The 14,352-nt window shown below is 37.6% G+C and overlaps 2 protein-coding genes across 2 annotated transcripts in view; both read right to left on the bottom strand.

The window, feature by feature from the left end:
• LOC104273655 (calcyphosin-2-like) overlaps positions 1-3,691 on the bottom strand; it is a 19,001-nt gene extending 15,310 nt beyond the window's left edge. Inside the window, exons 1-2 of the mRNA XM_009869056.1 lie at positions 3,602-3,691; positions 38-105 (exon numbers count right to left, since the gene is read on the bottom strand). Of these exons, the coding sequence (XP_009867358.1) occupies positions 38-105; positions 3,602-3,649 (116 nt within the window). The 5' untranslated portion in view covers positions 3,650-3,691. The remainder of the gene's footprint in view (positions 1-37; positions 106-3,601) is intronic.
• Positions 3,692-4,818: 1,127 nt separating this feature from the next.
• On the bottom strand, positions 4,819-13,506 carry LOC104273663 (calcyphosin-2-like). Its single transcript, XM_009869066.1, has 6 exons — positions 13,429-13,506; positions 11,420-11,530; positions 10,755-10,801; positions 9,430-9,475; positions 5,926-6,084; positions 4,819-4,872 (listed from the first exon to the last, which is right to left on the bottom strand). The coding sequence occupies exons 1-6, from the start codon at positions 13,504-13,506 to the stop codon at positions 4,819-4,821; spliced, it is 495 nt and encodes a 164-aa protein (XP_009867368.1).
• Positions 13,507-14,352: the final 846 nt, after the last annotated feature.

Genomic DNA, 14,352 nt, shown 5'->3' with positions numbered 1-14,352 from the left:
AGGGAAAACAGAAATTTTACATTATAAATTCTCTTACCTAGATAACTGATCCACCATCACTTGTTCTACTACAACCTGTTTTCTTCTCTCTGCAGCAACATCCTCCTGCAATGAAAAACTTACTGAGAGCAAATGAACTACATAACAGAAGACACTTTAAATAATAAATTACTCTTTAAGGTAGCATTCCAATGTCACAATTAATGGTTTGGGGTTTTTTAATAGACTTCTATTTGCATAACAAATAGACAAATAATATTCTCTGCTACACAGTCAAGTCATCTATGCATATTATTTGTCAATAAAGAAAAAAATTCTAGAATTCCAGTTGACAAGTAGCATCCTTATCTCTGTATGGTTTCCCAAAATTCTTTAAGTACAATAGAGCCTGAGGAAACTCACAGTATTTCAGGTTTCACGGTTGACACAGATTCCAACTCAGAGAATGAAATTTACCTCCAGCAATACTTAGTCAAAAAAATTCTTTTAACACTTAGTCTCAACACGCAATTTCTATTTGCTGCACGCCAGAAAAATTTTCTGCTGAGATAAGCCAATCTGGAAAACCTTTCAGGAAAGATCATTTTAAGGGGGAAGGGGATTTAACATAATCTTATTACTATTTTTATTAGAGTAACATTGAACCATAATCTCATGTCATTCACTGTGAAGTAGTCTGGTGTTGATCAGCATTTGTTTCATAGAAAGAGAAACCAAAGCACAGAGGATTGCCCAGGACAGCATGGAGGCCACTTGCCACAACCAGGCCCCAGCATTTCTGTTCACTTTATCTTCCAGATTTCTGAACTGTTTCAACTGCACTTAAATTTGCCCTTTTTTTCAGAAAAAAAAAATCTGTATATGAGAAAACAGATTATTGTTAGCGAGGGAGTTTATGCAACCTTTTTGACAACCATGTAGGTATTCTGAAAGTTAAGAATTAAGGTATTTTTCTGATTGATTATTTTTTCCACGTAATTCTTGTGTGCAAACTGAATTCTAGATAGATCAATCCTTCCTATGGCTGAAGAAGAACCAAAAGTTGGTTCCCAGACAACAGGTAACTGTAAGGTGTAACCTCTAATTCCACAGAGATGTTATGGGTATAATTCACAACCTTCAAGTAAATACTGATTGGTACTAAAAAAAAAAAAACAAGGCCAAAAAAAAAAATCAAAACAAACATTAAAATCCCAAATGAATAATGTAACACCAAACCAGATGGAGTTTATTCTGAACTGATTTTAAGTCTTCGAAGATTTCCGAATCACAGGAGACGGGGGGCTTCTTAGCTTGCTTTCATATTCCATTTTTGCACCCTGCAGAACTAGAGGACATTTTACTCTAATTTACTGAATCTTTGCCCATTAACTGTCACAACAGATACACTAAAAAAGTAATATGTAAAGGAGGACACAGTGATAATACTGAGCAGTGTTCGTTAAAACACAGCATGTTCCATGGACCCTGGTTTATATAGCTGAACCAGCTAGCATGCTGAAAAGAATCTGATTTTAAAAAAAGAAACCTTACACTTTCAAGTTTCCATTCAGTACTAGGTTACTAAATGAATTCTTCCACGGAACATCTTACATTCAGCTCTTATCCAAAAGCTCTACTACGAATTTGCAAAATTGCTGAGGCAAACATTGAACCTCCAGCAGCTCTCCCTGTTTAAAAAATAGTAACTCTTGTTCACAAATATTCAGAGAAAACTAATCTTCTTCCAAAAAAAAAAAAAAGAAAAACAAGCTAATTTTATTACATATAGCACCTATTTGCAATCACACGTGTACTAGAATCTGTCCTGAATGAGGGAACTTTCATCCCAAACTACAGAAAAATTATGAGAAATTTTACTTTAATATTAGAGTTTTTGGTAATGGTTACAGCAAAAGGAAGGTTGTGTACCGTGGCTGGCCCAGCCCTAACCCACGACATGTACTCTTAAGCAAATTTTCAAAGTACCTTAAAATCAAATGCCAACAACTGAAGCAACATAAACTCAATTGAATTATTACATAGATAGTTACTACTTTCAATTTTTTCCATTATTCCTATTACTGTCAAAAGCTTGAACCTGACAGAACCAAAGAGAGGTCTCCCCTAGAAAAAGACATCAGACCTCTGCAATTGTGAGCACTAATTAATAACAAAAGGGCTTCTTAAGGTCCAGGGACACCTTGCTCAGACACCTGTTGGCTTCTTTATAAAGCACGCCAGCTGCAGTGTACCTCTTATTTTGTGGTCCTGCACTGCTCCCTTTCTCAGTGTTTTCAGCTTATCTGATATGGTATTAAGTACTTATTTTAATGGTACTTCATTATCTCCATTCTGTAGTATAGATTTTAAAATTTATTCTAAAAATAAGACACAGGAGGTTCCTCAAGTTCATCATAAATGTACTTTCTGAAAACATTTTCTTATGAAAATGAATAGTGATCTCAGTAGTGCAACATCTGCATTCACTTCCACGAGACTAGAAATCTCATTTGCAGTGATGCAAAATTCAGTGCATAGTGATGAGCAAACAAAATAAATTAAAATTATTATTTACTTTTACAATCTCATAAAATTTCTCATGGCTTAGCATCCCATGAGAAAGTCAGAATGCTAACTCTGTTCAAAAATAGCTATGAAAGCCATCACTCTGCATATGGAAATACTGAATCATGCAGCACACCCACAGAAGTAAGGTTTTAATTCCCCTCTATGCTTGCTAGTGAGGCCATACTTGTTTCCATTTTTTTGGGCTCCCTCCTTCCCGTGGCCAACAGGATTGAGACGAACCTGGAAAGGATCTGACAGATGATCAGAGTCAAAGTAACTGAGAGGAGAGGCTAAGGGAGCTTGTGTTCATTTAGTTTGCAGAAGCAGCAGTTCTGAAGCATTCTGAAAACATCCTTACAGCCAAAAGGAAGCTACGAAGAAAACAGAACCTAACTTTTTTGGACAGTGGCCAGCAGTATACCAGGACGTGAAGGTTACATGCTGAGCCTTGGTAGGGATAACAGGAAGAACTTCTTCACAAGAAGAGCAGTGTATCACAGGAAGATGCTGCCTAGAGATGCTGTAGAAGCTCCATCCCTGGAGCCTGAAGCCTCAGCCAAAGCTGTGGCTGACTCGATCCAATACCAGCAGCAGAGCCCGTGCAGCTTGTAAAGTCAGTTCGCATCACATACTCTACTTCAGAAGTTAGTGAGGGGAAAGCAGCCTGTTTACTCTAGAAACAAGCTGGAGTAAGAGTCGATGGAAACATGGAAACCGATCATGGAACACAGGCTCAGGTACAAGCTACAGATCAGAGGAAATGTAACACTGTATTAAGGTTTACTTAATATACTTGCACTTATTACTCATAGTTCGCATTCTCATTTATGTGCATTACTGCATAAAATGCAAGCACTGCAGATAAGATTAAAAAACACTCACTGGATTGCTCAGTTCACCTCCCATTGAAATTGTTCAAACTCCCATGATTTCAATGGGTGCAATTACACACTAGGATAAAATCACGAAAGGCCTAACTTCTGTTAAACATCTGGGAAGTCATCCTGCAAGTCTAGACAGCTAACAGCATAACACCAGCCAAAATACTTACAGCTTCTGACTTCCTTAAACTGTGCCCTATATTATAGGGCTTGCTCATGCAGCTTTGTTGCAGGAGAGCTTTCTCATCAAGAGTTGTAAGTTCATTAGGTCCATCTTCAGGCTGTTTACCCTACACAAAAACACATTCGAAAACACGTTTCATACATTAGATTAATTGTAAGAAAACCAAACAAAACCCACACAATACATTTTTCTCAACAACTTATTTAAAAGTATTTTTCTCTTCCTTCCTTAATATTTGAAGTGTCTACATTTTCCTACTTCATGCCAATTAGAATTATTTTTTAAGCCTAGCTTTCTACAGGAACTGAACTTAGAAATTTTGCTTTCTAGTCTTCCTTTGTATCTTTGAATACTTACCATATTGAAATAAAAAAAAAAATCTCAAAAATACTGTGTTCCTACAAGCTTTGTGAAGAATAAGCAGGAAGTCAGAGAAGGCCGACTGTTAGTACCTCTCTGAAGGAGACAAGAGCTCATCCTTTTTCTGTTCTGCTTGAGAACAGCCAAGAGAAAGTGGCGGATTTGACAGTACACATATAGCTCAAAGTTCACCACTACAGAGATGTTGCTTTTTGGCCACCAAAGAAGTTAAATACAGTCTAGACAGAGAAAAGGCAAAGCATACTGCTGAACTGCGTCTAAGAGACATAAATCAGTCCGAGGGTATTATGGTAATATCTCCATTATTATGGGGGATAGGAAGAAAACTGACAAAGGAGACTGCATTTGCAGAAGTCAGAAAGGAGGGAGCACAAGAAAGAAAGCAAAAGAGTAGATTTTTGTAGCTATGCTCCTCTAAGAGGAGCTTCTTTGAAGAAAATTATTACAAGTTCCACTGATCAGATTTAAGCAGTGATAATATCTAACATAGAAAATTTAGTCTGCTAGACATCCCACTAAAATCTGTCATAAGAACTGACACACATGGCTTCTAGTGCTTAGCCAGTACCTTCCTGGAACCCAAATCACCTGAAAAAGCCAATTCTTTCTGTCTCTCAGAATACACTTTCCACCTATTTCTTCAGTTGCAGATTAACTTTGCTGCTGTAAATACCCTTTCAACAGGCTTGCAGTACAGCATATAAAGGAGTTGCAATAATACAACAAATCCTCAGAATCAAAAATCTTAACTTCTACTAAACATAAAACTAAAAAATGTAACAGAACTGGGGTTTTTGCTGAGCTCTTTTACTCATGGAATGCTTACTTATAGGTACTTACAGGTTCTCCGAGTTTTATCCGAACACTAGAAGCTGACTATAGAGGGGAAAGCCCCTTTAAAACTATCAACTATATGTGTAAAACAATAACAACAATATGTGAAACATAATCTTTGCCTGATGTAAGGCCTCCCGTTTTCATTCTACTGAACATTAAAAGCTATTGTGCTGTTCATCACAAACCTTTTCTCTGAAAAGCAATGAGCACAATATGTTCCCTCAATATCTGCATCCTTAACTTCTCATTAAGATTCTTGAAGGGCCATCTGCCCTCAGTACAGTCTAGTGTTCGACCAGTCCTCACAGCTGTTGCTTATGTTTGTTTCCTGTTTCCTTAAACCTCCTACAATGATGTATCTTGCTCCGCGCAACCATCCTTCTCCACTATCTCTTCCAGAACAAGAGGAAAGTTGGGGTTTCTCCAGTTCTTTGTTTTCTAGTTTCTCTCCACTCAACTTCCCTTGTTTGCATCTTATTTTTAATTTTAAAAAAAAAAATGCAGAAGGACTGTACTGGATCTTATACAATGTCAAAACAAAAAGTACAGGCAATATCTTTCATTATTTTAACCCCATATTCCTTTCCATTTTCAGTCTTAATAGAAAGGTAACAGATTACACCTTTCACTTCTCCTTTTTTAAGTCCTATATGCAGGCATAATTGAATATAATAATAATTAATATACTTCCTTTTTTTTTAAAAAAGCTTGAATGCATTTCTGTATTTGGAAATAACACTTTACATTGATCTTCCCACTGTCTCATCTTCTTAGGCTGCAAACTCTTGCCTATAACCGATGCTAATGTTCATGCTCAGGCTAGAGGTGTACTGTAAGGGTAAATGTTATATTTCTTAGCAGAGAATGCAAGCATACTTCAGATTCTCATGGAATCTGTTTCTTTCTCCGCAATAACTTACACAAGCTTCCATATATTATTTCCAACTCAACACTAGATGCCGAAATTATTGCTTTACAATAAAAACATGCAAGAAATTAATTACACACACATTCAAATCTTGTCCAAACACTGTAATGAAATGCCAACGGACATTTGCTATTTACAAATGTAATTACTTCTTTGCTAGCTACCTTTATGGAAGCTTCTGGATGTTTGAGGTAGTCTTTTTTCTTTCCTTCAATTCTCTGAGAATACTGCTTATATTCTTCCTTCATATCCGCTTCATACTGACGATACTTCAGTTTGTATTTGTCTGCTGGGGATGGCAGATTTTCTGGTATTGTCTTCTCCTCCAAAACAGAATGCCAAAGCAAAGAGCAATCAATATAAAAGCCTCTAGTTGATCTACGGCATGAGAACAGCATTATTATAATTCACACCCAGTCTAACTTCTGAAACTTCTCGACACTATACATCCCATTAGGAAAAAAATACGGATATGGCTGTATATTCAGGCTTAATTCTCATTGAGTTCTTCACATTCTATTCTATTCATATTTCAGTCTAAAAAGTACACAGCCAAATGGTTTGGCTCTTCACTTTTTTTAAAAGGGAACGGTCAAGAATCAGTGGTTCCATCCTGTAAGATAATGTTACATATCACTAAAATGGGAAATCTGACATTTGATTTTGGATGGCTGGAAATGGGCTAACAGATTTTTTTCAACCAGAAGTTGGGAGGTGGGAGATGAGTATTAGCACTGGGACTTGCTTCCCTAGAATAACACCAGCTGAAAAGCCTAACTTTACATCCATTTCAGGGCTCTACACTGTGGTGGCTGGATCAGTAGAAACAGCAGCAATGACAGAAGGCCAAGCCTCCATTCTTCTCTCTCTTGCTGAATAACTAACAACTTCAATGTTTAAGTAATATTCCTTCAACACTAACAAAACTAAGAGTTATCTCTACTTGACACATCTCAACTTGCAACGGTGGTGTAACAAAGCTGTTCTAGGAAACCACTTCTCAAAAACTCGAAAGACTGAAGTTCTCGGAAGGGCAGCTTTCTCTTTCAAAAGAGGATCCACATCCCTTCACTGGTTAATTCCTGAATAATAAGACTATATTTAAATTATTCTTCCAAAAGTGACCTATTTTGGAAAGATTTACTTACACAGTCTGTTAGTGAAGAAGTTGGAATATATCTTGCTAAAGGAATGCCCAGAAGTAAGTAATGTAGAAATAAAAGCCACTCAGAGGAATACATTTGAGATATTTTAGAACTGCTTGAAAATCTTCTCCACAAAAGGGGAGAGGGGGAAGTCAGACAAAGAGAGAGAGAGAGAGAAGGAGAGCAGAAGAGAGTAAGTGAAGAGAAGATACACTCCTGCACACTCAGCACTTAGTATTTAAGACACAATGAAGGCAGACAGTAAGCAACAAGACATCGAGGAAAGTAGAGAATGGTGAAACACCCAAAGAAACAAAAAGAAGCCATACCAAACCCCTGTTAGCCTTCCTGCAGCTAGAGAGAATTATCTGTATGAACTTCTTATTTATTTTTTAAAAAAAAAAAGTTAAAACAAGCAGGGAAATTGTAGGCAGACAGACCCATTGAAACTCGAGTATGTTTGTACTGCACGCTTACAATGCACCACAGGGGAAAATAACCTATCTGTGGTTACATGTTTACAGTTGCAGCTGAAGACATGCATAAATACCTATGTTGGGCACATAAACATTAGTAGTACATTCTTAGTTGATTATTTGAAAAAAAAACCCCACAAAAAACGATAAGCACTTAAGCATTTCACGTTTTATTTAAAAGCACTTTTTTTCTTTTTTTTTAACATTGAAAAACCATTTGGTTATATAGGGAAACATATAAAGATTCACTTTGAGTTCCAGCTTGTTTGGAGTCCTGTGCTACAGGTTATTTTATAATCCATTTTAAGGGGCACAGGATATGTACAAATTAATTAATAATTATTTTACTTTCTAACTACACTTCTGTTTTAAACACACTCATTAGAGTATTTCTTAGGTTTACATAAGATAATTATTTACGAAATAATGGATTTTTAAATCATATATTTTCCAATTCTTGCAAAAAAATATAAAATTTATTAGTTAGGATATTTCCACACCCTAACCATATAAAAATGTACCACTAAGCATAAGATCGTTATCATGATTATATATGGCGCATCATTACAGTAGGAAATAATCATGTAGGTAGCATTCTTCCTGAATTATTTTAAAGTTTCAGATTTCTTTAATAAATAGGGACTAAACCCAGAAGACTACTGTTTGCAATACTTCAGCACTTTTCCTTTAATTATCGCATCTTAAACACTCAAAATACTGATGGAATGACAGATTAAAAATAGTGTCTCCAATAAACTAACTTCTGTCACACAAACGTTAAAACATACATTTTCAGACCATAGTACTCTACTGCTGAATTGCTAATGGTATTTTGTCAGTGTATCTTATTTTTCAGCTACTTTACCTCTATTTTCTTCTGACAAGATTTTCTAGGCATCTGTTTAAACTAAAGAGAAATGAAGTATGTATCATGATCAAATAAAAAACTGTCAAATTAATTTGTTCAAATTAAATTTGGATATAAGAGTTCAAAGGAAAACTACTTCTGCATTCAGGAAACTGTAATAACTCAGTAATTAAATTAATTCTTAAAACTGTCATACTGGATATTGATCCTGAACAGTGCCATACTGTATTATAAACCAGAATGCTGGCATTTGGACTATGGATGTTCCTTATAAAGATTAGAGGTGATTAAGTTTCTTAGTCATTAAGGAGAAAAACAATGCTGATATTTTAACAATACAAGTGCTCTGACAATTTAAACATAATTCCAAAGTTAACATCACAGTTCTGCTTTAAAGACAATGGATTTAAGAAAAACCCTATGAAATGGCTGCACGTAACCCCAAAAGTTTCCTTTTCACCAAAAGTAACTATTCTTCCACAGAAACAATACTTACTCTTTGTTAGCTTAGGTTTTGTCTTTAGTCACGCACTAACTGTCTAGTCGCAATCTTATCTTTATTATTTTTGTAAATTCCCCTTTGTTTAGAAAGATAAACCAGTTATACGCTACTTAAAAAGTATTAAATTCTTCAGTTGCTTTGACAAATTGTTAATAGAGCTAGCTAATAATATAACTCTTAAAAAATTAGTACAATGAAAAGGAAGAGTGTATCAACCAACAAAGAAGAGCTAAGGTATATTAGAAAATAGGATTTTTGAAATATTCTAGAGGCTTCTCAGTAAAAAGTACTTTGCCAAAAATATTTTGGACCAGTAGCACTTGTAGATAAAAGTTTAACCAAAAGGAAAAAGAGAATTTGTATAATGGGGCTAAGTCTGACTTCCTAAACTACTAAAGGGGCATGTTTTAAAGATATTTGTGGCGACAAGGCTGACCTCTCGAGCCTGATGATGTTGCACACATGGTGTTTGTAGCGACGCTCTCCAATCTGAAGATGCATCTAGAGGGCATGTGTGAAGATAACTTCCACTGTATGGTATGTAAGAGTCTCCATCCTAAAATTACCCAGGAAAAAAATACAAACAATCATAATAATTTTATATTCAGACTCATATTTTTATAAATTCTTGCAACACATGAATTGTAAAAGCTACTCAAGACAGAATTTATAATTACCTCTTGATCAGAATCTCCCAGCCTCCCTAGATCTAGGCATGGCACCCTGCAGGAAGTTAAAACAATTTTAACAGAAATACTTCCTCTTATTTTTTAATTGCAGTAAATACAAACTATTAGTTATTACTATTAGCTCCTTCACAAAAATTTCCTAGCTGTGAGCAGTTTCACTACAACTGGAGATCGCCGACTTGGCAAATCCCCTTTAGCGCCTCTTCCTTCAACTCAGAAACTGGCCACGGAGCTTTTCCTCGTCCCCTGTTGCAGCCACAAAGGGCCCCCACCAGGCCCTTCTTCACTCCCAGCTCGCCCATCCCAGCTTCTCTTCATGTTCCAATAGGAGCTGCTGCTGCAACAAGATCATAAATCAAGAATTCCCTACTCCTGTCTTCTACAGCAAGTCTGTGTCAACATCCCTTTATAATCAGTTACCAGAGAGGCAACAAGGAAGCAAAAGCTCCTTGGGATGCAAACCTTCCACGTTTTTTGGAAGAGATTAACACAGCAGAAGCCAACTATACCTCAGTATTTTATTCTGCTTAAATAAATGAAAACATCTCCAGTTCAAAGCAACTCTGTGCCTCCTGCCTTTATTCCACGTATACGCCTGAGCACCGGGAAAACGTTTTTTGTTATATTTTGTCATCAATATTTCCCAACAACACCATTATAATTAGATTACTTCTTGGAATAAGAGAGCTTCTTAATTTCCATCTTCTTTTCATTAGAGAATGACTGACAGTACACAGAAATTGAAGTTCTTTCACTTTGATATGAACAATCCAAGGTCACAGTCACACATACTTGTAAAATAACACAGAAAGTTAAGTTGGCTCTAAAGCATTTCAGTAAAGAAAAAACCCTAAACTATCAGACATGGTTCTCGGAATGGCAAATGTTGCTTATCTGCTAAAATCACTACAAGGTTTTAAATTTTATAAGTGCTGTTCAAAATCTCCCATTGCCTGTAAAAACACCTCACAGCAATTTCTCTGTAATTTTTACTGTAGTACATGCAAAGAAAATCAATAATTAAAATACGTTTTTCTTTTTGCAGATTCTTATATTAAAGGTATTCAAGAAAGACTAGGCATAAATATAAAAGCTTTGAGTACAACTCTACTGCTAAGCTCCACCAGATGCAAATCAACTTAATTCCAATGTAAATAATGCATCAAATATTCTACTCTAAATATAAATCACAGAAAACAAACTTAGGATAATAAATTTCATGGAACACTGAGTTGCATATCAATACCAATGCAAATGCATTGTGTTAGTAATGCACAATTAAACAAATTAATCATGAATAGAAGCAGACTTACTCTGGTGGCCGAGGACCACGAGTAGCCCGTGTATCTGGTCTCCAGCCCTAGAAGAATGACACACTATTACACACCTATGAGAATGAGGATTACCACACATAGTTCCCTCTTTCAACTTCCCATGGAATATATCAAAGTATCTGGCTGATGTATTTGACTGAGAAGCTATAAATAAAAGGACAAAACAAAAACTTTTCACTGGAAGCTGATTCTTACAGATCATGTAAGATTAAAAGACTTAATATTCATCATGGCAGAAAGCTGTCCAGCCATTAAGAATCCAGATAGCATCTACATCATTAATAATGCATTAAAAATAATCCATGTTCCTGATGTGTAGAATCACAGCTCACAAGGTTTTAGGGCACATCATCATTGTTGGTTGGGAATCAACAATCACAGAATCGTTGAGGCTGGAAAGACCTCTGAGATCATCAGGTCCAGCCCATGACCCAACACCGCCACATCAGCCAGACCACGGCACTAAGTGCCACATCCAGCCTCTCCTCAAACACCTCCAGGGACGGTGACTCCACCACTTCCCTGGGCACCCTCTCCGTGAGGAAGTGTTTCCTGAGATCCAACCTAAACCTCCCCTGACACAGTTTCAGGCCATGCCCTCTCATCCTGTCACTGGTTGCCCAGAAGAAGAGCCCAACCCTCACCTGACTACGCCCTCCCTTCAGGTAGTTGTAGAGAGTGATAAGGTAAATTCCACAGCCAACCCGTAAACCAGCACCAGAATACCGACAGTCAGCTTGCTCACAAGGAGCTAGCTTGGATTCAGAAGAAGCCCTGATATTTGGCACAAATGTATCACATCAGCCTTAGTACGGCAGCACAAGATGATGACCAGGCAGTTTCTGTACTCACGCTGCTTGTTTCTCATGTCTATGTACCACACAGATCTTCAAATGCAGCTGAGCAAGAACATGGCAAGAAGGAAAGACTTGAGACAAAGCTCCATCATCCCCACTACAGCTTTCTGAAAACAGCCGACTGCAAAGCCCTAGGGAAGACTGTGCCAAGCACACAGTAACAACTCGCCCAACTGGCCTCCCAATCTGGTTCAGGGAAGTCCTGAACCAGGGCCAGCATCTTTGTTTTCATGCTCCTGAGCTGAGAGTTCTCTGTGTCACAGTCGGAACTGAGCAGACATCCTACTTCCAGCAGTGCTCTAACATCTTTTGAGATTTGAGAGCAGTCACAAAATTCTAACTCCTTTCTTGCCACACACCCTTGTAAGCCTGCTCCTGGAACAGAAGTTCATGGTTCAGCAACACTACCCTCTAGTGCCTTTAAAGAAAGAGGATTCAGGCTTAAAAAAAGAAGAAAGTTTCTCTCCAGTAACCTTGCACATAATAAATATCACCACCTCGTGGACAAAGATGTAAAAAAAGTTAAGATCTATAACAAAATTTAGTCCTATTCTTAAGACTAAATGCAACCCATTAAATCACAAATATATTACTTTTCTATACCATCTCAACTGGGATAAGATAAAGAACATGCCACATTCTAGATATTCCAGAACTCATCAAATCAGGAAGAAAGCAAACAAAAATCATCCTTAAAACTCTCCACATTTATGAGGTGAAGCACCTAACTTTAATTTATGATTTATTTTTGCAAACACCAAAAATCAGATGGATTAGAGAGGCTAGATTTGGAAACTGAGAGGGATAAGAAAGAGAAAAAAAAGAGGGATGAGAGATTAGAGACAAATGGACACTTCTTTTACAACTTACACTAAATGCTCCAAATGTTCTTGCTGTTCACAGGTATTTCAGTCTCAAAAAATGGTTAAAAGGTAACATTATAACAGCGATGTCATATCATTTACAAAAGGTCCTTTTCATTCCAAATCAAACAAAAAAGGAAAACACCACCTTGGGAGTTAAACTTCAAGAATTCCTAATGGGGTCATCCAGCAAATAAGGAAGTTAAACGGGTGCTTGGGGGCTGAGGGAAGATTACCGATTAACTTTACTTCATGGACATAAAGTACACAGTATCTGTGAGAAAAATCAACTGTTATTAACAATATTAATATTTACTTTAGCTATAATAAAAAAAAAGGCCCTCAGATTCCAAGATCATATTTGTACCTATCAGGCTTTCAAAAGCTAGCCTGAAAGTCTCTGCTACAGTGATCTTGCACACCTACCATATCTCAAAATGCAGACAATTAGGAATACCCAGAAAACAAAATTCCCCTTTGTACCGAATGCAGAGCACTGAGATTCATTTTACACATTGTGCCTTTTGCAATCATGTTTTGGGGGCTGCTTTACTTTATTGCTGTCTTGCAAAACAGACACATAGAGACATCCATTATCAGTTTCACCAACATCCTGAAGACAGCACACAGTTCAGGTTCAAACCTCTGTTGCTCTTAACTGCAAGCACTGGTTCATTCCCAAGTTTGTCACATCCCCGTTAAGTACTCAGAATAACAGTTCTTCTAGGATAGACATTTTTATTGGAAATTTTCACCTTCATTTGAGAAGCTGTCATACTGTACTACCACCTTCTGACAAAATTTCCTTAAATTTTCCTTTTCTACAGAATGCATTATCCCCTCAAACCAAGAAACTTCTGAAGTATGACTAAAATATTTGTTAAAATGTCAAAGAAAGGAAGGAAAACAACTATAAGCCTTCATTTACCATACCTGATACTTCTTCCCCCTCGATGACAGCTGAGCCTGCCTTCGAGGGGATGCAGCAACTCCTTTAACTTCTAAATCCATGCAAATTCAGTGGCAGCCTTCCGAATAAACTGAAAAACAGAAATAGCTATTGAGAAAATCGTGTATTTTTTCCATAAATACTTCTGAAAAAAAAACCATTGCATTAGAAAGAACACGTCTATCACCAGTAACTATTGTCTTCAGCAAGCTGTGAAACATTGCCAACTTCCCTTTCTCACCAGCTCTTAATTTCAGTCTTTCCTTACTAATGCTTAACCTGATTCCTGTTTGAATTTACATCTCTGCCTCAAGCTTAACTCCCTCTTTCCTTTTTTTTTCTTTCCCTTACACTTCTTGATACTTTCTCCTACCAACACCACTAATTTGCTACCCCTTGACACTAAAATCCGTTTACTTTTCACTCACAGCCACAGCCCTGCTCTCGGTTGCTTCGTGCCCTGGGAGCAGAAGGTGTCGGGGCCCTCCTGGCCCAGAGCCAGGAGCTCCAGAGCGGCAATTTGTCACCATGTTATCTCCTGCTCTGCCAGCTCCTCCTTCCATCCTGCCAGTTTTAAACCAGGGATCGTTTAATCCCCAGAAAACAGACGCTCCATTTTCGGAGCTGACCACGTTCCCACGGACCGAGCGGGTTTTGACTCCCAAGCAACCTTTCCTTTACCGAGCAGCTGCGGGGCCTGTGCGAAGGCGGCCAACCCCTCAGCACCGGGACGGCCTGCCAGCCCGAAGCGCTTTCTCTGGGCACTTGAAGCAAAGAGCCGCTGTCTTTGAGCGACCTCCGGGCTCTTACTGAACCACTGCACACTCCCCACGGAAGGCAGAGGTAGAGGAGGGCCTCCTCGCCTCTAACTGTTAACACGCCGAGATAACTTTAGCACTAACGCCACC

Source organism: Apaloderma vittatum, unplaced genomic scaffold (genome assembly GCF_000703405.1).
Source record: "Apaloderma vittatum isolate BGI_N311 unplaced genomic scaffold, ASM70340v1 scaffold3860, whole genome shotgun sequence".
NCBI lineage: Eukaryota > Metazoa > Chordata > Aves > Trogoniformes > Trogonidae > Apaloderma > Apaloderma vittatum.
The sequence above is the reverse complement of the archived record's forward strand: the minus strand, read 5'-3'. Positions and strand labels throughout refer to the sequence as shown.